The 26,532-nt window shown below is 36.0% G+C and overlaps 1 protein-coding gene across 1 annotated transcript in view; it reads left to right on the top strand.

The window, feature by feature from the left end:
* LOC149208958 (uncharacterized) overlaps positions 1-26,108 on the top strand; it is a 28,068-nt gene extending 1,960 nt beyond the window's left edge. Inside the window, exons 3-15 of the mRNA XM_089398470.1 lie at positions 5,921-6,149; positions 15,812-15,897; positions 22,005-22,152; positions 22,295-22,418; positions 22,504-22,545; positions 22,974-23,263; positions 23,375-23,752; positions 23,928-24,009; positions 24,090-24,233; positions 24,570-24,998; positions 25,094-25,231; positions 25,352-25,394; positions 25,487-26,108. Coding sequence (XP_089254596.1) covers positions 5,921-6,149; positions 15,812-15,897; positions 22,005-22,152; positions 22,295-22,418; positions 22,504-22,545; positions 22,974-23,263; positions 23,375-23,752; positions 23,928-24,009; positions 24,090-24,233; positions 24,570-24,998; positions 25,094-25,231; positions 25,352-25,394; positions 25,487-25,740 — 2,387 coding nt within the window. The 3' untranslated portion in view covers positions 25,741-26,108. The remainder of the gene's footprint in view (positions 1-5,920; positions 6,150-15,811; positions 15,898-22,004; positions 22,153-22,294; positions 22,419-22,503; positions 22,546-22,973; positions 23,264-23,374; positions 23,753-23,927; positions 24,010-24,089; positions 24,234-24,569; positions 24,999-25,093; positions 25,232-25,351; positions 25,395-25,486) is intronic.
* Positions 26,109-26,532: the final 424 nt, after the last annotated feature.

Raw genomic sequence — 26,532 nt, 5'->3', positions numbered from 1 at the left:
CTCAATGCTGCTCCAAATGGCTGCCCAAGAAGCTCCTCACTCTAGCTACAATGCTTGCCAAGACTTCTCCCTGCTGCTCCAAAAACAAACTCAACAACTCCTCACAAACTCTCACTCAAATGCATGAGATGGCTATGAGAGAATGAGAGGGGTTGAGTGGGTTAAATAGGGTTTGGGAGAGGGGAATGGACCCCAAAGACCAACAAAACAAAAACTAAATTCCTTTGGAGTCCCCCACACTCAGCAAATAATATATTTATATATATATTATATATATATATAATATATATATATATATTTTTAAATTGCATTTTTAAAGTGACCCGGGCTGTTGTACGTAAACCCGGCCGGGCTGATACGGACTCGGCCGAGTCGATCGGGTTAATACCGAGCCGACCGAGTTGTGTACAACTCGGCCGGCTTGGTATTAACCCGGTCAGCTGATCGGTTACTTGGCCGGGTTGAATTTTCTAGGCTTGCCTCGGACCAACTCGGCCGAGTCGGTTTCGAGTCGACTGTTTTTTAAAACATTGATTTGGAGCTTCAGTTAAGTGGATGTCTTCATCATTTTGACTACAGGACTGGTTCGCAGATCCATTTTAGTTAAAACGAGTTGGGTTTTCAGTCTTAATTGAAGGAAGAGCGAGTTATCTCTTCAGTGTCGATTGGAGAGAGCAGGAGTTAACAACTCGAGTGACAATTGGAAGGAAAACAAGTAACACTCTCAGTTAACTTGCCATTCAGAGCTCGAGTTCTATATTTGAACTAGCCTAATTTAGCATGGATCGAATCTATGAAAGGACGAAGGCACAAGGATTAGACTAGTTTTGTGCACAAAGGTTTGTGTGACAAGACAACTCAAGAGTTTTTGGAGAGCGCAAAGAGCTTGTGTCATAAGTAATATGAGATCACAAGTGCGCTAGGATTTAGGAGTTGGGATCAAGGGTTGGTAGGGCAAGTCCAAGCTAGATCAACATGAAAACAAGTTTGTTCTCAAGAGATAGATTGCTTTGTATTTGATCTATTTGCTCAGTCAATAAATACCACATCAAGTAGAGGGTTTTCCCAGTTGGGTTCCCTAGAAAAATATTGGGTTCCCTAGAGGGTTCTAAGGGTAGAGAAATTTTGTGTCTTGGTGAATCGAAATCAATTTCAGTTTGTTCATCATAGCAATTGCAAAATTTTAAGGAAATTCCACAAAACTCCTATTTGTAGGCTAAATATGTCTCTTTTCTTGTTTATCATAGGTTTTGCATTTTACTTAGATGCATTTTTCTCTTTTATCTGCAGATCTCTTTCCATTCAAATCTGAAATTTCATCATCCACCATGGGTTTGTTGTGATGTTGTTAGTGGCAAAATGTTGTGCAAATATGGCAAGTGCCCAATGGAAAGGGGGCATCTATAGGTTTAAGCAAGACTTGCCTAGTATAAGAGGTCGCGTAATCCCATGTGATGCACCTGATGAAGTGATAGGGCTTATTAGGGCAAAAAACCTTGAAAAATTTGACAAATTTGAGGGGAAGGCTAGGGAAAAATCTAGATAGGCAAAAGTTTGATGAATGGCTGATTCCTGTTGACTAGTGACTTGAATTTTGTAGTAGGCCAATGACCTAGCAACTTGAGTTGTAGCATTGTTTTTGGACTCTAGAGGCCATTTAGAAGTTAGAACCTTATAGATTATGTATTTTGCTGATTATTTGTATTGCAACCTATGCCATTTTGATATATGCACCCTTAGATGGTATATAGATGAGAAAAATTTCCATATTTTGTCTCTAATGGTTTGGAATCATGGTTGTAATCTTAAAAATAAGTTTGTGCCAGTTTGATATATGCAGCCTTACATGGTATATAGATAGAAGACTTTCCGTATTTTGTCTCTAATGGTTTGGAATCATGGTTTGTAATCTTAAAAATAAGTTTGTGCCATTTTGATATATGCACCCTTACATGGTATTTAGATAAGAATACTTTCCATATTTTGTCTCTAATGGTTTGGAATCATGGTTTGTAATCTTAAAAATAAGTTGTTGTTGTATTTTTTATTTTTTATTTATTTTTTATTATTTAAATAATTATCTTATGTTTTTTTGTCAATTTCAATTTACTGAATCCAATTTGATTTGCTTTTATTCGAATCACAGTTAGATAGGTGATCCGTTTGATACTTAGTTTGATTTTTAAAACTATGCTTAGAACAAGAGGTATGTTTGTACAAGTGTCGTCGAGGATAGGTTTGTCCATTAATTGTATGAAGTAGAAATACAAATTATAAGTTGTAGGAGTTGTGTGCACGAGTCGAGGGCCATAGACAGTTGCTGCAAGGTGATAGTTGAGCCAATTGCGGGCTCAAGAAGTTGAGGTTGTTGGTCGAGGAAGGTGCGCAAGGAATAGATAGGGCCACTATCAAGCCAATTGTTTGACTTCATGAGAAAGCAACAAGAGCTGTTAGTTGATGCACACAATCACCAATGCAGAGGCATGTTGAGAGTGGGCCGATAGTCATTTGCTGATGTCATAGATGCTTGTAGTCGAGCCACAACATAGTAGCCATGATAGGATTCGAGGTAGTTGCTAGTGGATAGGATCAAACATTGCAAGGTTTAGTTGATAGGAATTTAGGGCTAATAGAGTTGCATGTTGAGATGGGTAGCAGGGTGTGAAGGCCCAAGTCTTTGTTAGTAAGTTAGCAGTGGTGAGCGAGCTCGTGGGTGCTGAGTTATTGGGTAGAGGATTTGATACAACATGCATGAGTCAGTAGTGGTTGGTAGAGCTAATAGCAGCCATTAAGATTGATGAAGGTCATCGTTTAGAGGGAGAGAGGGAGATTGTACTAGTTGAGGGTTTTCCAATGTTATTGGTAGAGGTAAATCCTCATAGAGAGAGTGGGAGATTGTACCAATCAATGGGTGTCTCAAAGGATCGAGACATAACCACAAGGAAGATCTTTGCAGATTTATAAACCAACAATAGTGAGGGGCTACAAATCTAGACACGGCAGCAAATCAAAGGGTTTGGAGAAAATCCATGGTAAAGAGGGATGCTTAGGAGCATGTGGAGGCTTCGAGGAGTAACTTTAGGGAGAGTAGGCCTTCACAGACGATTTCAAACCAAGTGGCAAGGAATGCTTCTAGTTTGAAGGGAGCAACCATGGTAGTGTATCATGTATGGGAAATTGTTCCAGGATCAGAGGTAAAGCTAGTTCTAGGTAGTTCTTCTAGAAATACCTTCCTTGCTATGAAGGAGTTTTGATGTTTGTATTTTGGGAAGGTACTTCTGCACATGCCTAAGTGTTTAGGCATGCAGAGGTTTGGCCAAAGTCTCTTTAGGATATTTATTCAAGTATTGAATAAGTTGCTTTTGTAGTTTAGCATAAGTCAAACTTAGGAAAAACATAGTTAATTATGTTGGCTATTGAGGTAAAGAAACCTAGGAAAAGTAAAGTATTTACTTTATTGATTCTGATTTAGTATCAACTATTGATCTCAAGTGAGGTGACATCTAATCTCAGCCGTATATCACTTTGGAGATTAAGGTTAGGGATTTATCTCAATGATAAGTTATAGAAGAAAGGCCAAGGAGAGGAGAAATATACACCATACAACCGCACAAGACATTGAGAAAGAGATTTCTCAAATGAGGGTGAGATATTCATGTGTGCTGTGTTCAAGGAAGGTGCAAGGGTACACCATAGGAGATCCAGATTAGCCAAGCAAATCAAGGATATATTTAGGAATAAATTAGTTTGACCAGATTCAGGGTTGTGTATTTGTAAACTCCTCAGTTGGGCCATTATCTTGGGATGGGATTCCAAGTAGGTTATGATTATCAATTTAATGAACTGTTGTTTGGGCAGAATTTGTGTCAAATGTGTGATTGAGATTGATTAATATTTTGTTCTCGCTGAATCTTTTGTTAAGAACGTAGTTGTGCTTTTATTCAGTGGATCTGAGATAATTTGCTAGGAATTAATTACCAGGTTCTGGGTTCAGAAATATAACAGTAATTAGTGGGACACTGACTATCTCAGTAATTTTGGCAAGCATTTGATTAGATTGAGGGTAGCCAATGAAGGTGATACTTTGAGGTTCCAAGATTGGAAGACACTTGAAGATGTGTTATGATGTTATGTTGGATAAGCACCAAAAGAATATAAATACTGTTTAAAAATAGTTAAGTTGTCAGGGATGGAGTAGTTCAGCTAAGATGAAGAATAGATTTGGTTTAGAATAGCATTTTAATTCAAAGTTCTGTTGCATTCTCTCAAAATTTAGAATTGTCCAAGAAGCATACCTAGATTATAAGACAGTCCTGTACAAGTGCAAGAGCTATATCGATTACAGCAATTTTGCAAAGACTGTTGACTAGGGCAGTATATATGGGAACACTAGGTACCCAAGACTTCTCCTTTATCTGACTAAAGAGATCACCAGCATCTTCAAAATTTCCAGAATCAACAAAGCAGGGAATAGTATAATTATATTTAAATGCATTAGGTTCACACTGAATCCTTTTCATTTTGTCACATAGCAAAAGCCCTTGCAGTTTCCCCAGTCTTGTACAAACCACTGATGAGAATTTTGAAAATAAAGGCACTGTAATATCCCTTGCCATTTCCTCTCAAATCTTCCAAGCACAGTCCAAATTTCCTACTGCAGCAAATGATCAGATCATGGCAGTGTATGCAAAGACATTGGGCTTACAGAGCTGAGCTTTCATCTTGCCCAAAAGTCTATAAACCTCATCCATCCAGCATTAGCATGAATTATGATCAAAATCTCAAACTTCTTAATGCTTGGCTTTTTTCTCTGTGCACTTGTCAGCTCAACAACCTGGTCTGTGGCCTTATAATGATTGCTTACCTTTGCTGCTCAAAAACAGTAAAGTACCAATGCCAAATCTCTCAATAATGTTACAACACTCTACAAACAGGGCCGTGTGCAAGAAGCGTTGCAAAATTTGCATATTATGGACAGCCTAGTAGACTGTGGTGCATATGCAGACCTGCGTATGGAAGAAAGCATTGCCAGAGAGAAAACTAATCCATGCTCATATCAATCAGATTGGATTTGTTGGAGACACTTGTCACTAACACAATTGTGTACATGTCTGCCAAATGTGGGGGCATAGTGGATGCTCACAGAGTTTTGACAAAATCCTTCAACAGGAAGCACGCTGTCTGAATTCAATGAAATATTGGAACCAGAAGCACAAGGAGGTGCATTCAAATAATTAGAAACAGTAAATTGCATGACTGCATCAGTATTGCTGCAAATACTCATGTTTGATATTGTATTAGAAACAATCAAAGATGAGGAATCTATGTTACACCAAAAAGAAGATGGCTCTGAGAATCAGACTGAATTCCTTCCTGTTCTGGAGGGCATTCTCTTGATGCAAAATGAGGTAATGACATTGGCATGGTTGATGATGGAATATTAGATTGGCCAAGAATTCTGTTTGGTGCACAACACATGATCTCCTGAAGGAAGATGTTCAACTTGTCCACCTGGATGACATGAGACCAAATCATTTGATAACAGCTTTTGGACCCTATGAACTAGAGGAAATTTGGTAATCATGGGGAATACATGTCCTGTTAACATTCCCACTGGCTGATGGACTACATAGCTAGTATTGGGCAAGTTCAAATAGTTGAAATTTTCTCCTCCAGATGAAGAGCCTAATATATTTTGAAGAGTAGATATACTTGTAATTGTCATAGCTGAAGAAAGAATTCCATTGATATTGCCAAATATTGGTTTTGGACACATGGATGATGAGAATGTTATTCCTGGCTGAGATTGGGATGAAGGGATTTGGGACAAGGCACCTTCAACATTTGGAACATGAAATGATTGTTGGCATTGCTGTTGCTCAGACAATGGTTGCTGCTGTTCACTAAAACAATGCTGCAGTTGTTGCTGGAATTGATGATGCTGAGATGAGTTTTGATGTAACTGATGCTGAAGAAGAGGATTGTTCCTGTTATAATGCTGAAGGATATTTTATTGTGGCACCCGTTGTTGCTGAAAAGTATGCTTCTGTAACTATGGACTCAACCTACATTGAAGCTGTTGAGATTGCAAATGATGCTGATATTGAAACTGCAAGAGCTGTTTGGATGGATAAACACTTTTCTGTCCTGTATGGCTGCAGCAGCCATTGCTTGGTATACCTCTGGTTGCATCTCTAGTGAATTAGAATCAAATCTATGTTGCATACAATGATTCATACCCATTCTTTGGAAATTCAAAGCCTGAACACCATGATCCCTACTATCGTCTCTCATCCACGTGAAAGGTGTATTTATGCCACTATGATCCTCCTTAGTTCAGCAGAAAAGGTGCCGCAATGTGGTTTTATGGAATTGAATCATAATATTATAATGCATTTTTAATATTAGGCACCTTTACCATTTTGGGCTTAGGATATACTTTTCACTCTTTCTTCTATTTTGAAAATATAAATCACTTGGGCACTCGATACAAAGGTTTTCCATCTGGCTATTGGTGAGCCCTAGTATTGCACCAAGAATTTTGCAACTCCCAAGGGCTCATCAACTCAAATTATCAACTCGGGGTTCATACAAACTTCGAGGTGACATGCTATATGCACAACATATAGGGTTCCACTCATGCCACCCTCAGTTATGACATTAGATCAAAAAGTGCTCAAAGACCTTTCGTTCTACTGAATTAGAATGAAAGTTTGATAAAATGACAAATTGGAAATTGCTTCTATGTATGAAAATAGAAATGCCATTGAGTCAACTTGTAAAACCCTAATTACTCAATTCATGAAAAGATAAAGGCTAACCTACTTGCATAAATGAAGCTATGTTATCTTGTAGAATTCATCACACTACCTCATCTACTTGCAAAAAAGAAACTAATCTATCTTGCATAATTCATCAAACTACCAGTGAGAATCATAGGTACAATCTACCTAGTTCATACTTGCTCATAAATCAATAACCTATTTGCATGATAAAGAAACTAACTCTACTTTGTTTTTGCAATGAAGACAAGGAAGGTTTGGAGTGGCCTAGGAGCTTTTCCTGATCATATCATCACAGTTGGAGGTCATTATGCATCTATGCTAGATCAAAGTTGCAGTGTGGGTTGAAACTGATCAAGAAAAGGGCTGTTGTAGGTTTGCTACATGCGATTGCTACATGCATGCTTGTAATGCTACAAGAGGGCATATGAGTGGTGTTTGAAAGTGGAACATTGGCTTAAGGGTATGGATAGGTGAACACTAGTTGAAGCAAATGAAGGAGGGTTGGTTTGAGCCCCTAACCAAACTCAGGTACTCTCGGAGGCCTCTCTTGCACTAGGATGAGTGCTATCGGTGACCTAAACAGAATAACTTATAAAACATGGTTTTTGGGATAGAGATTGGAGGTTGAAGGAGAAGGTGAAAGAGCTTAGGATGGAAGTGATGAAGGTGCCCTTCCTTGCAGATCAATCAACCCTACAATCAATCACATGTATGCATCCATTTATCATTTGCAAAATGAAATAACTTATGATGGAAAAGGTGAGTTCAATTTAAGTAACATCTAATTCATGCAAACCACTAATCTACTCACTGAACTAACTTCTAAACTACAGAAAGCAATGTAAAACAAGACAACACATATTAATCCATTTCCAAGAAATCATAAACACAATCTTTTTGAGCTGTGGTTGTGAATCCTTCCACTCATTCTCCCACAAGAGAAGTGATGTAGAGGCTGCAACCACAAGATTTTATAGGTTAGCTTCTACTGAAATGCAAGAAGCTATGAATTGCTTGGAATCAAGAAGAAACATAAGTAAAAGAAGAGGGACCAAAGCCTTTGGGTTGGGCCCAAACCCAAGGGTCTCAACCCTCTGAAACTAACTCAGATGCAACTTAAAATCCAATTTCTCATTATCAAAAAGTGTAGGTCTAATACAACACATAAAAGTTGAAAATAACAATGTCAATGCTTGGAGCTTAATAGCTACATCTAGCTGAACAAAAACTTCGAATCCTAATGAGCTCTTCCTCTAGCTTATTTATACAAAAGGGTAGTTGAAGCAACTCCCTTGAAAATAGAAATGGTTCCCTTCTTGATTTCGAAAATGGTGGATCTTGTCCTCCTTGATCTTCACTTGGACTAGGAGTCACTTGGCTGCTAATGAACTCGAACTGGTGAGAGAGGATATGGTGATCCCAAGCTGAGTTTATGGAGTTAAGGAGGTGGAAAAACCCCCTAGATTCTCTCCTAGTTGTCTCCATTGAGCCCTTGCATAATAATAGCCTTAAAAATGCCTCATTTTCTTGCAATTAAACCACATTAGGCCACATACTATGACAAACACCTTCTACTCCTCTTACTAAACATAATATAACAAAAAATGTGAATTAATGCAAGAGAAGGGTAGTTTTAAGGCTGGAGGATGGCATATTAATCTTCAAAATGTACCTATTGATGGGACTCATCAACTGTATTGTCCTTTTTGTCTTGAGGATAGATAACAAGTATGTTGTCAATACTCTCGCATATCTACAATACTGGTTTTTTGTCAATGTCTCACCAGGACATGTTATAAACCTTTTTGAAGCCTTTTTAGATATGCTGTGGTGCATTATAATATCTGGGCACCCCCTTAAATATTGTAAATATTTTCAATTATGCAGAAAATAAAAAATGATGTTGACCAAGATTCGCGGACCATGAGTGCATATAGGGGCTATGATACTACAATTGGGAAAAGGTGAGGGGTTCTAAGGGATTTCTTCATGTTCTATGTTTTTTCTATCTTTATCATCTTCACCTCATTTAACCCATGAGTAGTAGAAAAAACAATTTCCTATAGTTAAGCCATAACTTCTATATTTTAGCAATGTGTCTCTCCTACATCTTGTGAATGAGAAGTAGTGGGGGAAACTTCTTCTTGGGCAATCATGGAAGGAAAATACGAATGCAAGGAAGGATGATGAAAATGATAGATGAAAAGAAATGAAAATGGGTGAAAAAGCAAGAAAAGAGAAGCCATTTGCATTATATCATAAAGCGGCTATGAAAATGAATTAATACACTTGTGGAGAGAGTCAATAAACTAAGAAAAATTGCTTAATATTGGAGATAACAGTTGGACCTTTCTATGTCCTTGTATTGTGGTGGGGTAGGTATTGTGGGTGTTTAGAGCTGTTGTCTCTTGTTGTCGTCCAAATTGTACTAGCAAGATGCGATAACGATTAAGACAAGGCTGTCATTTTGATCCCTGTCCTCTCCATTCTAGCTGTCTCTCTACAACAAGCAATGGGGGGTAGTCCATATGAAATGTGAAGATGAAGGACTCATTGACAACCAACAAGTCCAAGAGACACAATTGAATGGCCTAGCAACTTAGTTAATATAGCAAGTTTAGAGATTTGAATAGATTACCTTGAAAGACCAGTGCCTTAAATAGAGTCTCAATATTTGCTTTATGTGAGTTATCTACCAAGCCGTTAGAGGAACAATTGCTGTTTTAAGATGCTTCAATATCCTATATGAAACGTGACATCTAAAATCTAAGTGAAATGCAGGATCTTGATTAATTTTAAATTTGATGCCTAACTAGATGAATCTTTTCCCTTAGCTATTTTGAAACTATTCCCTAGAGTAGGCTGTGGAGAGAAGCCCAAGGAAAAATAGCAAATGCTATATTAACGATACTTCCCTTGGAAATCTAACCACCCGATGCCTTTGGTGTTGTAGAGACTATGGCTTTGACGATTGCAAGGTTATCATGTTAACCACTAAAGAGGGTCTAGACTTCACAAGCTAGATGAGAAAAGTGGTTCCTAGAGTATTTCAACCAAGCTAATGCTCAGAGGTAAATTAATTAGTGCAAGACTAATCTTAAAATACAAATGCAAAATATGAATGATTATCTTTAAGGTGAAATTTTTAAATGTCTTAAATACTTAGAAACAAATTACAATGATATTCAATTTAGGACAATGAAGTACTTAACAATGTGTAATGACAATCTTCACCAAAAGGAAAGTGCTCAATGAAACAAGATAGAAGGTGCCAAGAATACCATTAGACAATTGCTCATGAAATGACAAATTTAATGCTTTTTTCAAAAATGCCAATTAGATAATGATCTTTAAACACAATTAGAAGATTCTCAAAATTACTTAGATTATAACAATAGAAAGCTGATGTGCCAATTAGATACAAAAGAAAGAGAGCTTAAATTCCTTATGAACACAATTAGCAATTTAGATTACTTAAAGATTACTCTTAACACGATTGTCATTACCAATTAAGTGCTTCTAAGAGTGACTTGATTAGCAAGAATATAAACTTAGATATGAAGTTCACTTGCAGGACACAATACTAGTTACTTGTCACAAAAGAAGTTTCCACAAGAAATGCTATGATCACAAGAAACATTGTAACCAATTTACAATCATCCACCTCTTTAGCAATGTGATAGCAATGCCAAGTAGAGATATTTCAATGACACAATAATGCTAGCTATCAATGAGAGAAAGAGAGCATTTATCAACAATATTATTTCTTAGAGCAATTAGCCAATCTTAGCAATTCAATTAGCCTTTTTTAGAGCACTTATGTTCTCAATTAGATTTCCAATCATGAAATGCTTATGCAAGAATGCAATGTATGCAACATGCAAATGGATGCAAGAGATGCAAGATGCAACAACCAAGAAACCAATGATTACAGTAGGAAGAAAGAATACCAAATTTTCCTAGACAACTCTTGCTTAAGATGCACAAGATGCAAGGAACAAGTGCCAAGTGAAGTTAGAGGATTGCCTACTACTTTTCACACCACTACTATGTTTATATCAGACCTTATGCAACATATAAGACCTCTAAATTTTATGACAACCTTTAAGAAATTACAAAATATGCCAAAAAATGCAAGCCCAACTAATGCCAATGATAAAATATGCTTGCATTTAAGTTATTATGCCACTATTAGGTTATTTTACCACTGCTGTAGGTGATTTTAGATGTCAGTAGCAAATATATCAGATCTGGACTATACCCAACAGTCCTTCACATTTCACTTATATGCAATCAATTTAACAAGATTAATCCTTAATGCTTTAGGTGATTAATGAGTGAAGTGAATTTAGACTTATTTAAATGTGTTTAGGCTCTGAATACACTGCTGTCATAAAATGCTTCAAAATTCAAGTGAAACAGTGATGAAACTAAGAGGGTTAGATGGCAAATCACTAGCCCTAATTACCTTGTAGATGACTAGTTTGGTTTCCAATGAAAGTGACCACCTGCAACCACCAAGTTAGCTCCAAAATTGCTGCAGAAAAAAGGTGTTAGATATAAAATACTAGCGCAAACCAACTCAATGTCTGAAGAACTAAGTTGCCGGATATGCCTTCCCAGCCCTCTGAAACACCAATCCCTGTGTTTGGTACATAAACTTGTATGATCTGAACTAGAAACGAAAATGGATCCGTATCAGTCAAGTTTCAAAATTTTTGAACACAATTTTTTATTGGAAATAAATCCTTTGCATTTAATGGGTATTTAAATATGTTTTCGAAATTTTGGATCCATATCACGAAAATCGTGATACATATTCAGAAATCGTGATATGAATCACAAATTTCTAAAAACAGATCCAATTTTGGAAGCTCATCAAGCCGGAAACAATTAGGCATTTTCACTGATCGTCGAGAACAAGCAAATTTTTTGAGGGCTGTCCGATTGGATTTTCTAATTTCTCGTCGAAGTAAAAAGCTGTTTAACATAAAACCTAACCCACCTCATTTCCATTGTGATCGGAATCCATTATGACTTCGAAGTTCAAGCCGCCATGCCTATTGGAATTATGAGACATCGACCAAGTAAGTTTGTTGGAGCCGTGACACACACTAGACAGTCGCTCGACGCTTGTTGGAGGCTGGAGCCGTGATAGTGGCCAACCGTTTGGACGCTGGAACTTGGAGCCATTAGTTGGAGTCGGAGCGAAGTGCCAAAGCAACGCTGTGCAATCAATCCACAAGTTGCAACTGTCGACTATCCAACTTCCAATTCCAGGCAACTTGCAAGCAGGCGTTGGACGAGGTAAGTAAAGAAGTTAGGGAAACTAACTAGCGACTATGGTATAAAATTATAAATGCTGCATGAAAATTTAAATATGCCGACATCTCTCATTCAGAGTCTTGACAGGTTGATGTTGGAGAAAAAGAAATATGCTTTAAGTTTTTGGCTTTTCGTACATGGCCAAAATTGCTAGATGAAAAGACAATGCTTGAATGTGTTTCTGGAAGCTGTATAGTGCCTCTTCTCATGCAAATCAATTACATTAGTGAACAAAAAAGATGTACTTGCTTGCAAAGGATTAATGCATGGGAGCTTATGTTGGAACTATGTTTTGCAAAAATAATAAAGTCAATGGCAATAACCTGGAAACCCAACAGATAAAAATACTGGCGGCTAGTTTGTAATTATGGGGTATACATACAAGCCTATAAGCTAAAGAAAAATGCTCAAGTTTTTGGCTCATCCAACATATCCAAATTCCGAAATTGCTAGACCTAGAGCCAATGCTTGTATGTACTCCTGAAAATTATATAGCACCTCTTTTACACAATCAATTAGATTGGTAAAACAACAACAATGGAATTACTTGCTGGTTCAATTGTTGCAATTTAATACGTCTTAATATCACAAGCTCTATGACTATTCTTATAAAATGGAAACTTAGTTGTATTAAACATTACATAGAGTCATTTCAACCATGGCTCCTTAAATAAGTACACCATTCTTTACGACTGCTAGTTAAACCAGGATTTCCCAATACTTCAACACCAACACAATCACATGGGTCATGAATCGATGGCTTTAAATTTGTCCCGAAACATGCACAAGAAGATAGTGTAACCCGGTTACAAACTTTTCCACACTCAAAGTTGGTAATCCAATGGATGGATTTTAAAGTTGTAAACTCCTATTTCTATAAGCAAAAATGTGTATGCCCAATGCCCATGTGATTGCAAGCCCTAAACTTTAAAGGCACCTAAAAGCCAAAATCAATAGCAAGACCAAAATAGTAAATACTAAAGCAATAAATAAAATAAATTTGCCCTAAAATTGCCACAAAAGCAAACTGCGCCTAAGAATTGTTTTTATTTAAGAGCTAACCTATTTGGAAAGAAAAATAATAACTAAATTTTTGTACATTTTCTCCTCTTTATCATCACACTCCAATTTTTTTGGGTATATTCTTCATCTAGAGTAACTTGAATTGAGGAATTCACAGTATATAAGATTTTTTGGCCTCAAACATGGCAACCAAATCATCATAGTTCGACAACTTTGGATGAACGTGAACTTTTAAATTTTGCAAGGGTTTGAGTTTGAATTTGTAATTGTCAATTTTATTTTGCAGTTTCATTTACATCATAATCATGGCAACTTCAAGTTCAGTCATTCGTGAGGCAAAAGAACATGAAATTGAATTGTCTCTATTTTTAAAGTTGATCGAAAGTCACCACTTTGGAAATATGTAACTGTTGTAGGGAAGATCCAAGGAGGGGGATCATTGGCATGGGTTTGAAATGAGTGTCAAAAGGAGCTTAAGGGATCATACACTCGAGTTAAAGCATATTTACTTGGGTTAAGAGGCAATAAGATTCGAATATGCACTGGCCCACCTAAAGAGAATGGGATAGAGGGAAAAGGTTTAAGTAAGGAAAAAGTTGTAAAATAACGGAAAGAACAAGATGAGGCAGATGCTAAAGCGAATGAGGCAAATCCCGTCTCTCAATTGAAACAATCAACAAGGTTGGTATCATTTTCATCAACGCCTCCAATTCCCTGTCATGGAATTGGCAACCCTGGTTCAAAGCGGTCTAATTTGGGGCCACTCGAAAATAATTTTAATAATGATACTTGAGAGATCACATATGTAGCTATAGGTCAATGCATTTATGCAAATGACCTTCCCTTGAACCTTGTGCGATCTCCTTACTGGGGAAAGATGATAAAAGCAGTGAATGAAGCCCCAAAAGGGTACAAGAGCCCTGGATATGAGAAGGTTTGTACTACAATGTTGAGTGTTGAGAAGTTAGATTTGGAAGCTAAATTAAGCCCCATTCATAATTCATGCCACATTTTAGGGTGTCCATCATTTTTGATGGATGGAAAGATCGAAGGAATAGGCCTTTGATCAATGTGATTGCTCAGAGCCCAAAGGGGGCAATATTTTTGAAGCCAGTGGTTGCGAGGGGCAGATGAAAGATTTCCAATTCATTGTTGACATCTTGATTGAAGCAATTGAATTGGTGGGGCCAAAAATTGTTGTTTAGATAATAACTGACAATGCAACAGTGTGTATAGCAGCAGGGCTAATTATTGAAGGCAAATATCAACACATCTTTTGAACCCCTTGTGTTGTACATTCATTGAACCTCATGTTGAGTAATATGGGGAAGAAAATTGAGTGGATTCAAGTTATTTTTGAAGAGGCAAAAGAAATTCAAGTTTTCATCACAAACCACCACATGTCCTAAGGCATCTACAAGGAATTTGCGAAGTTGGAGCTCCTTAAGGTACCTAAACTTTAAAAAGTTTATTTCATAAATTCTAATTTCTGTGAATCTAAATTCAAATATGTAAATTGGATTCTCAAATGCCATGATCCGTGAACCATAATAGTTATTCACTCAAATTATGATTTATAATTTATTGAAACATTGGGAATTTGGTACTTGTAGTTTGTCGAGACTCGTTTTGCTTCTCACATCATAGTCTTAACAAGCCTTATGTAGATGAAAGAAGCATCACAATCAATGGTATGTAGTTCTCTTTGGAATCAATGGAGGCAATCCCATTTTGAAAGAGCATGGGAATTTGGTACTTGTAGGTTGTCGAGACTCGTTTTGCTATTCACATCATAGTCTTAACAAGGCTTATGTAGTTGAAAGAAGCATCACAATCAATGGTATGTAGTTCTTTTGGAATCAATGGAGGCAATCCCATTCTAAAAGAGCACAAGTAGTGAAAAGGCTGGTTGTTGATGATGAATGGTGGGATAAGGTGGAGTACCTTTTAGCATTTATTAAGTTAATTGTGGATTTGCTCTGTCTGTTTGACACAAATATGCCTAATTTTGGAGAGGTGTATGAGGGCATTGATTCCATGATATAGAGAAGATAAGGGTGGTTATAAACGCCAAGGAGAAGTACCTATATGAATTCTTTTACAAAGAAGTAAAATATTTATTGACCAAAAGGTGGAACAAGATGACCACCCCATTGCACCTTTTTTCCTATGCAGTTAATCCAAAATATTATGTTGTAGAGTTGCTAAGTGATCCAGAAAGAACTGCTCCAAACAAAAACCCATAAGTCTCACAAGGATTTAAAAAATCTTTTTGTAGATCCTGAAATTGGGATTCAGATTCGTTCAGAGTTTGCTCATTTTGTGGGATCAAAGGGTTGGGGTGTTGATATTGATTGTATGTAGGACAAGACCAGATTAAGTCCAATTGATTGGTGGAATTACTAAGGTGGGGAACTTCCACAAATCCAAAAATTGGCCATCAGGATCTTGTCACAAGTTGCTAGTTCCTCTTCAACAGAAAGGAACTAGAGTACATATGGCTTCATCCATTCAGTGAAGTAAAACAGATTGGGCTCCAAGAAGGATGAAGAACTAGTGTATGTTCATTCGAAACGTCACTTTTTGTCACACAAGAGAGACAGATACAAATTTGGGCCCAACAAACTATGGGATGTGGAACCAAAGTTGCTTGATTTGGATATGACGTTGAATGCCAGGTTTCATATGATTGTGTTTCATGAGGAGGCACCAATAGTTGGATCTTCAAGTGGACATGGCAACAATGCTTCCACTCTTGGAGAAGGTGTGGTTCTTAGTGACATGAATGAAGACATATTTGATGATATGTAAATGTAATTTATGATGGTATTTTAAACTTTTGAACAATGAATATTGAATACCATAATATGCCATATGAATTATGAATAATGATACTAGATTGCCAATCACAATTCATTTTGTACTTGCACTATGTAGTGTGCTTTATTAATTTTGGTGATGATGTTGTAATTTGTCACGTTGATGATTGAAATTTGAACATAAATTTGATGATACGTTGAATGGTGAATGATGAATGTTATAATAATCATTAGTGATGGCGACAATGTTTATATTGAATTGATGATGATGATAGATGATAATTGATTATGTATTTTTAGATATAGAATCTAGATTCTAAAAGATGAATGGTAATATGAAATTCTTATTTTGTTATATATATATATATATATATATATATATATATATACTTTTCTCTCTCTCTCTCACACACACACACACCTATATATATATGCATTTCCTTGTATCGTATCCAAATCTTTTGAAAATTTGTTGTATCTATTTCAAACCCTGTATCCATTCCCATATTTGTTTCAGTGCAACTTAGTTGAAAAAAGAGCAAACGAGGGTTAGAAGAAGGCCAACAATGAGGTTAGAAAGGCCAAAGAAGGGTAACGATAGGTCGAGAGAGGCTAGAAGAGGCCACGGGTAAGGGAAACAAACCCAATAAGGTTGTCGTGCAAGGGAAGAGAGGCCCAAGAGGGGGGGTCGAGAGTGATAGAGGCCATTTAGGGCTCACGACAAGGCCCTAAAGGCTTGCGACTAGGTAAGGAAAGCCCTTTTAGCACTGTGACCATGGAGAAAAGGGGCAACGACTAGGGCTAAGGCCCTTATGGGCATGCAATGTTAGGAAAAAGGCCAAAAATGGCCGTGCTCACCCAAACAAGGGAAAAAGGTTGACACAGAGGGAGAAAAGGCCACGACTAGGCTAGAAGAGGGGACGACTAGGCCTTAGAGGCCTAAAAAGATTTTCTAGAACCCTTGCAAACACAAAAGTATCCACAAAATGATGAACTTTGTTTTCTTGAAGGCCAACATCTTCCTTCATGGGCTAGACATTGAGCTTGGAGGGAAGCTAGATCTTGGTTTCCTAGGCCTAGATCAGCCTCAAATCCCCAGTGAAATTGCTCAATTAGGTTGGAAGTCCTCCTTGAATGAGAAAATCCTTCAACCCTAGCCTTAGGGCTTGATCCTCGACAAAATAATTCGATTTCCTTTGAGGCTCAAGGATTCACCTACAAAAAATGAATGAAAGAATTCTAAAACCCCAAATATATACAAAAATTTCAAAACCCCAAAAACCTCAAGTGCTACAAAATAAAACAAGGGTTAGAAAATAATTTTATAAATATTTACAAAATGATTTTTTTTTAGCTCTCGTTAGCATGTTAAATCCTTTCAGCCCAAGATCAAATAAAAATTTGAGAAATTATTTTAAATAAATTTTATGGATGAATGATTTCGTATGGATATTTCCATTTTTGAATAAGAAATATTCCTGGCGATGATATATTATCGTCGTTACTCATAACAATAAGTTATGAATAGTTATTTTCAATCTATCTTTCCTCTCTATAAAGGACCTGCAATACCCTGCTTAAGGATCATTAGAAAGTGCATTGGCCTAAATACAACAGTAAGAAGGGGTAATATGAAAGTGTGTAAACCCAAAACCCTCCTGCAAAATAATTCACCACAATGAAAGCTTAGAATCCAAAAAAGGTCAGCTCTTCCCCATAGTTTGTGAACTTGGAGCCCAAGGGCTAGCGTATTTGTAAATCTCTATAAATTCTCAAGATAAATTGTTAGATCATATAGTGAATCAGATGACGTAAAATAACTCGTACCAATAGAATGTTCTTATCACGGACAAATGAAATAACAATTAAAAAAATATTTAGCACAATATGAGATAAACACATAGCTATCACATACCACAGATCAGTAGATAGAAGAACACCATGAACTGAACCCCAAAGTCTTTTTATTATGATAAAAACTGTTTCCAGCAGAGCAATAACACAATACCAACGTTACAAAATCACCACATCCAAAGATGGGGAATAGAAGCTAAATGGCTTCTTTATATAGAGAAAACCCCTCTATGTGGAAGAAAACAACTAGTTGGCTTGATTCTTGTCAAAATAATCTTGACCGCCAAAAATAATTTGATCATCTTTTAATCTACATTGTTGATTTTTTATTTTAGAGTAAAAATTCGAATTTTTTTTAAACATTTTTTTATTAATTCAAAAATTAATATTTTGGATTAATTTCCTCAAAAATTTGATTTGGTTCTTGCTTTCCATCCCAAATATATTCGGAGTAAGGATCGATAGAAAGAATAGCCTTAAAGTTGACTTAACCACCAAGGTACAATGGCTCAAATTTTCTTAAAATATCCATTTTTCTTTTGATGGAGGACCTCCAAAATTGATTTCTTTTTGACCCATGAATTTCTGATTATTTTCCACTTCGAGAGAAATTAATTTCATTATTTATTTATAATTATTTTTGACTCAAAATTAATTAATTTTCTGGTTTGGATTTTTATTTAATTTAGCTAGAAAATTAATTAATTGATTCTAGAGGGTATTTACTTATTTTTTCACTCTCAAATATTTTAGCCATGGTTTTTAATTGCGAGGGACCATGCACCAAAATATTTTTACATCAAAATAATTACAATATCAACCCTTAAAAGGGGAAAACACCTTTAGACATACTCTCATTGATTTACCCAATTCTGCAACACAATATGATCTAGTATGAAACGAAGTGTATTTATAATAAAATAATTTACCCATGGTGTTCTGATTACGAGAGACCGTGCACTAAAATTATTCATAAACACACTTTTACATCAAAGTCTATAAACATTAAGACTCACCAAGACCTTGTCAGCAAATTCCACCCTAGCTTTGGGGTTATAGCTGGAAGAAAAACTCTGCCGATTATGCGTGTTTACAAACACACATAATTCAGGGAGGTTAAAACACTTCCTAAGATGAAATCCTTTGCCAAAATCAGAGGCTTACCTAGGTGTTGTTACATAATTAAATGGTAATACTAACATCATTTACAATAAAACTTGCATGAATTAGGTTTACAAAGACATATTCATGCTGGTAGATGACTTTGATCTCTGAATTTTTTTCTCCACGTCCCTGTACACTGCTTTCTTGGACTGTTGACAAAATTGTGGACAACATCTCCTACAAATCTTGGCAGTGATTGATTCTTCATATAAGTGAAGTTCAGTGTCTTGTACACCTTACTTTTCCCTGGTGGTATCATAACCTGGCCAGGGGTTGGAGCTCTATAGCAGAAGTAACTATGGTTGGGTGGAAATCACTCTGTTTCGGTTAATTTGCTGGTCATCATCTTTCACATAGATAAGTAGTCCATCTCTGTTTCTACTAATTCATTATATAGTTCTGTTTATTAATTTTGAATATGCCATGAGAAAATAAATAACTCTGAAATGTGTATAAAAATGTCTCCTGTGCAATTGCTACAGTTCATTAATATATATAATGCTTTTTATGAATCTGTATATGGTTCGATAGTTGTGTTACCCAAGTGACAATTTATTTCATGTTTTCTCCAATTTACCATTTCATGGGTTGCTCCATTAGTGGATCACCATCACCCAAGTTTTTGTTTGTATCTGTATTAATGCCCACCTTTTTTGGCAAGGTTTTATGAAAATGCTATCAAATATTGTATTCTATTTCGTAAAATTCACAACTATGCAACCACAGCCTATGATACATTGAACTGTGGCTTTGTTTTGGTCGCATTTTACTGCATGGAAGTCATAGCAACCATGGCATAACACGTGTTATGCAAATTAAAAACAATTTGATTTGTTTCTAACATTGTCCTAAAATTTGTCTCAATATGTTTACATTGTGCTTCCATTAAAAGACCCAAACGAACAATTCTGCATGTAATTTTGGATACAAGTTCAAAGACAGATTCCAAGTGATATATCCAACCGCATGATTAGCATTAGACAAATTTTTTTAACTATAGTCCTAATATTTTGAGATGGGGGTAATGACCCCATTTTACTATAAATTTCATCCATTTTCTGAAATCAATAACTCTGCACATGCTCTGAGAACACATAAAAATTTGTGAGCCCGTACAATAGAACTGTTGTTTTTCCATGTATTGTTTGATATTAAAGAGAAACAACTACTCTTATGTCTGTTTTGGTATTCCAAGTTTCCTTCCCAAGCTCCAAAGTCAATACAATTACAAACACTCATTAGAAACATGACAATTTAGCCAGTTTGTGTTCTAACAGAATAAATTTATTCTTCCTCTTCTTTATTTATTATGCAATTTTTGTATATTTGAAGGCATATTGATTTATGTGAATATGAAAAGGTTCATAGGAATTTCCTATAGGTGTTGATGAATAATATTTTGAATTAATTAGTCTGCAAACTAATTGTAAAAATGTGTGCAAACTGAGTGTTTTACGAAAGTATGGAATTAAACTTTAAAAGAGGAAACAATCCTTGATTCAATTGATTTGATGGCTAGATTATGTTTGTGGATGTAAAGGATTACCTTATGTTTTGAATGGAATATTTTTGAATTGATTTGATGGTTAGATTATGTTTATGGATGTAAAGGATTACCTTATGTTTTGAATGGAATATTTTTGAAGGATGAAATCACAAATTCTTGGAATTTCATTTGCAATTTCCGGGCAGATTTCTGAGTATCTCATAAATGCACGTGATGCATTTAATGAGTGATTTAGTCAAGTTATTGGTGAATTAAACCTTATTTTAGGTAACCTTTTCCTAGTACTATGACCTGGGTGAGCTTTTGAGACAGTAGACACTTTAAATTTTGAATTTCTAGCCTCTAAAATTGCACATAGGATATGTGCGTGATTTAGAATTCAATGAGCATTTCAAAGTGTTGGGTTGTTTACTTATATAAACCAGCATAGATCCATCTTAAGTACAGATCTAATATGAACCAGCATAGATCCATCTTAAGTGCAGATCTAATATGAGCTGAGAGGGATCAAATTTCTTCATGTGCAAACTTTTTTAGAGTGCGAAATACAATGTGTTATTTTTCATTGTTATATATAAGACCAAATAAAAAATTTTAACCATATATCTATATATATTTTTTTGTTATATTAGATATATATGAAGTTGATATTAACATAAATTAGTTAACTTAGATCTTTAAATAGTTTATTTAAATTTTTTAATGAAATATTTTTTAAAAGTATAAGATTTAAGCATCTGATTCACACATTTTCTTTTACTTCTAATTACTTTACAGCATATTCATTTTTTTTTAATTATAACCGACATTATTTTTATATTTATAACATAATTTTTTATTTTTAATTTTTATTTTAAAGGGGCACAGACAGATGGACAAACTTACACATCCCCTCGTACTGGGCTATAGAATGAGCCTCTCGGCTTAATAAAAGTTTCTTTTGACGATGATGACCATCCTTAAATATTGTTTAAGGTGCTTAACGCATGAATTCTTTTTAAGGTTCTATTTTTGACTTTTACATTTATAATCTTGAAGGATTAAATTACTCTTCATATGTGATTATGGGAATGCTGAAATGAGTTGGTCTTGTGACTTGAGTATTCCATGCTACTTGGGTGTTGGATGTTTTTGTTGGGGTATTTCATGACTTAAAGGCCTGGAACTATTCACCCTGGAAAGATGATTATGATATGTAGTGAAATGACTGAATATGTTTAGTGTCTCTTGATATGAATGCATGTCCATGTATATGAAAAGTTGGATAAGTTAGATGCTAAAAAAGTGACTAAAATGTTGCCTTAATATGACTAATTTTGATCAGTGTACTCCTGTCCTGAAAGGAAAAAATGTCAAATTTTGTGATTTTTGATGGTGAACACTAGCATTAGATGAAGTTTGAACTTCTCTGTACACGTCTGGAAGAAAATGGGTAATTATTTCTTAGGCCAAAAGTCACGGAAAAAAATTAGGCCTTGCACACAGTATTGAGAAGCTAACTATATACTTTTTGGTGCTTGCAAATAGCAATGCTATCAGCATTGTCATCACTGGAATCACAAGGAAACAGGAATATAGATGTAGCTAAAGCTGAGGAATTGCTTGCTAAAGCTGATGATGAGATGAGCATTCGTGCTATGGTTGCTGACTTGCTTCAGAAAAATCATACTCAGATGTAAGGTTCTCAATCAAATGTTTATGAATTGAATCAATTTGCGAGCCAATTTAAATGGATGCTGTTAGATTTAGCAATCTGGATATGTACTATTAGTTGAAGATATTCAATGTTGCCAACATGTCTCTGTTTATTGATGTAGAATGGTCAAGCAAGCAAAGCTGAAAGAGAAAGAGGCAATTAAGGAGAAAGAAAGAAATGAACGGAAGAGTGAGATGGAACAGAAACGGTTGGAACGGGAATTGAAAAAGGAGAAGATGCAACAGGTTAGTTGAATTCTTATAAAAAAAATGCAAGCTTTAAAAGATAGTGTTTGGAGCTTTTACTAACATTTTCTTATTGCAATTTTAGGAAAGGGAACAAGCTCGTGCTCAGAAGGAAGCTATTATTCAAGTAAGATTTTCAGGCCACACCGCTTTCTTTGATTGCTTGTTGAAATGGATTTGCATCATTTTTAATCCAGATGGCCATGCAAATGTGAAAGTGGGAAATTGGCAATGTTGATTTTCTCCGTGAGGTTATCAAAATTATGAGGACATATTACCCCTATATTGAGTTTATCACGCTGTTTCTTTATTTGATTTCACCAAGATGTTTCCCAATTTTTTTCAGTATTCTACTTCTGGACTCTGGAGTACATGTGGAATATTGTCTTACATTATTACAGTCAAACTCAAATTCAATCAGGAAACCTCTTTTTTCTAACCAGCATGAGAAACGAAAAGCTAAGATTTATACAACTCCGATAGGAAACACTTCTACTCTGCATTCCATGACGGCACCATATTTAGTTGATAACATTGTTAGTTAACTTGAACCAGGAGAAAGAAAAGAAACGGCAGCAAGAAGAGGCAGAAAAAGAACAGAAACGGCGAGAAAAGGAAGAAGCTGAGATGAAAAAGCAACATGCAATACAAAAACAGGCGACACTCATGGACCGATTTCTTCACAGTAAAAAAGATGCACCTAATGCTCAAACAGTGCCCACTGTATTGGATGAAAGAACTCGTACTTCTTTGCAGGAAAATGCACAGATTTGCAGTGGTGTTATGATGTCAATGGATCAAATATTACTGCAAGCAGCAGAGACAGAGATGGGGGATCTTCTAAGGTTGATGCTCTAGCTTTTTATAAATATGTGAAATGTAGCATGAATATGTTGTGTTCTTTCTAGATTCAAAGTACTTTGAGTTGAATAACTTTGATTGTTTGGTGCGCACAGGTCCCACCTGGAAGCTTGGCACAATATTAATTGGCGAGTTTCTGCACAAAGACATCTAAGTTGGGGTATCCGGCGTAAACCCAAAGTTGCATTGTTCAATGAACTTCGTTTGCAGGGGGCATCTGCTGAAGCTGTAGCCCTGGCAAAAGTGCAATCCTCTACAAGCAAAAGGCGGGCTTATAGTGATGTTGAAGATCATGAGTTCATGGGAAAGAACCTTGCGAATGACTGGGAAGAAGTTTTGAGTGATAGTTTGCCTGGCAATAATGGAAATACCACTGTACAAAGAGAAACTAGGCTTCATAATAAGAGAAGAAAGCTTTTGCAGTTTGATCACAGCTACAGACCTGCTTATTATGGAACCTTCTCAAAGAAAAGGTGAAGATATTTTGCATAGTCTCTAGGCTGTTAATTATTAAAGAAAGATGTAGTGTTGTTAACTTTGATAGACCACGATGAAAAACATATGAATCACCTTGAAGATTGTGGATTCTTAATCCTACAGTAGACGAGAGGGAAAGTTTTTGGTTCTGACTCTTTGCCTTTGATGCAGTGATAGCATTAGGCCCCAAAATCCTTTCCGGAAGGACTCTTCTTTGGACTATGAGATTGATAGCGATGAAGAATGGGAGGAGGTACTCATCACTAAATCTTTTTGGTAAAGAATATTTGTCAATATTTTGTAAGCTTTTCTTAATCTATTAAATATCTTCAGGAAGATCCCGGGGAAAGCCTTTCTGACTGTGACAAGGATGATGAGGAAGAAAAGATTGAGGCTGAGACAGAGAAGTTTAAATCTGAAGAAGATGATGATAGTGATGGGTTTTTTGTACCTGATGGATATCTTTCTGAAGATGAGGTAAACTCTAGAGAAAAAGATGTTTGATGAGGTTCTTTAATCACGAGTACATAAAAACCCTTTGCCGTCATTTTAATATTTCTTGTTGCAATGTCCCAAGTTTTCTTGCGGATAATTGAGGGTTCATCTCCTTGTAGTGTTGCTGGAATTTACCTCAAAACAGGGTTATTGTGGAAGTTGGTATATAAGGTGACTGCGACCATTTAGTTCCTATGGGGATGTGTATAGTTGAAGATATTTTGTTGGCCTCGATGACTCCTAGTAACATGTCAAATTGTGCACCTATATTTTCCATCCCAAGGTATGAAAATGATTTAGTGTCTTGTGCATGAACAGGGTGTCTGTTTGGATGACATTGAATCAGATATGGAAGAAGATATGCAAGAGGATATACCCCCCTATAGTGTGTCCCAAAATGGTTGGAATAACCAACGGCTAGAAACTGAATCTGAGTGGCATGCATTTGAGCGGCAGCAAAAGGTCCTAGAAAATGCAACAGAACAAGCCTTGCGGTCAAACCATGTTTTCATCATAACAAATCTGCATAATATGAAGAGTGAACATTCTCCTCCAGAGCCAAATGCTAGGCATAGACTGGAACAAATTTGCTTACAAGCTCTGCGAATTCAGATTTGTTTGCCAGAAATACTTATTGAACTGCCTTCTGAACGTCCAACAGAGGCAAACCCTAAAGAGGATCGGGAGCCTTCTAAACGACAAAAGAAAAACTGCATTGTTATTCCAGACTCAGACATACCTGAACTGGTGAGTAATCTTGTTTCCCATATGAAGGATTTATGATTGGGGGTTCCTAGACTTGTACTCCATCTCACATCTCTCCTGATATATGTTTTCTTCAGATTCGTACTATCCAGTCCTCTACCCAAGGCATGAATAAGATAGTTGAGTCTCTGCTTAACAAATTTCCTAGCATACCAAAGAAGCAGTTGAAAAGCAAAATCCGTGAAATATCGGATTTTGTAGAAAACCGTTGGCAGGTTTGTGTAATTGCTTCTCCCAACACTTGTGAATTTACCTGTCTTAGCTGCTTCCTGGCATTAACTAAACTTCATGTTGTATTTATATATAGTTATTGTCGGATGCTTGTCTTGTTCCAGGTCAAAAAGGAGGTTCTTGAAAAATTGAGTATGTTGCCTTCAGGTGAGTGTTATGTCCAGTAGATGAACACTTTAAAATTAAACTTCGTGGTCCATTTGCCAGTTCTCATTCCTTATTGCTCATCTATCATGCAGTGCAAGCCTTGGAAGTGACAAGTACACCAAAACTAAATGCTTTGGAAGTGACAAAAACTCCAACACTGAAAGCTTCGGAAGTGACAGATACTCCAACAAGGAAAATTAAGGGTATTACAACATACTTCTCAAAGCGATGTTTACCTCCTGAAGCAGCTGGAGTGAACGTGCAATCTTCTCCCAATACTGATGGTTCTGAAAAGCAAAAGAATATGCGGCCTGCGATGGTGGAGTGCAAAGTAGATATGCTGTAGTGTAGCCTTAAATTATAGAGCTGCTCATACTATGTAACTGTGTTAAATTTTCTGTACAAAGGAATTTCGGATGGGCCATGGGGAAGCATCATGCTTCATGCATGGATGCAAAGTTATCAACAGTTATTGTTGTTCTTTATCACGGGGGCGCGCATGAGTCCAACAACCAGCCTGTGGTCATATGAAGCATTTGGAGAATGGGTGGATCATTAACCCACGCCACAATAATCTATTCATAGAGCTTTTGGTGACTGATATTTTGTTCTTTTGTAGAATTTGAAATTTGCGGCGAAAGAAAATAGTTATGGAATTATTCCAAGAAGATTACCACGAATATAATGTTTCATAAGAATTATATTTTGTTCTTTTGTAGAATTTGAAATTGGCGGCGAAAGAAAATAGTGATGGAATTATTCCAAGAAGATTACCATGAATATAATAAGAATATGGTATTGTGCTGTACTAAAATTAAATATTGTTTTTAAATATATTATTTATCATAATTTATATATTATATTAATTAGGTTGCAAATGTAAGTTGATTCATCATTATTATTTAAGAAAAATATCCTCATTATTTTAATATTGTCTGTGATTTTAATAAATACATATAATATAATAAATATGTATTTTAAATATTATAAAGTTTTTTTAATAGAAAAATTATTATGATTTATATGTCAAACTAACAGTGTCACAAATGTAGGTTAATTCATAACTGTTTATTGTTTTTAATTTTTTGTGAGTGATTTTTAATGGGGCAAGTTTTCACTTAACTGTTTATTTATTTTC

Source organism: Pinus tabuliformis, chromosome 1_2 (assembly GCF_031772625.1).
Source record: "Pinus tabuliformis cultivar Carrire ecotype Pingquan chromosome 1_2, CPIR1, whole genome shotgun sequence".
In the NCBI taxonomy this organism is placed as follows: Eukaryota; Viridiplantae; Streptophyta; class Pinopsida; order Pinales; family Pinaceae; genus Pinus; species Pinus tabuliformis.
The sequence above is the reverse complement of the archived record's forward strand: the minus strand, read 5'-3'. Positions and strand labels throughout refer to the sequence as shown.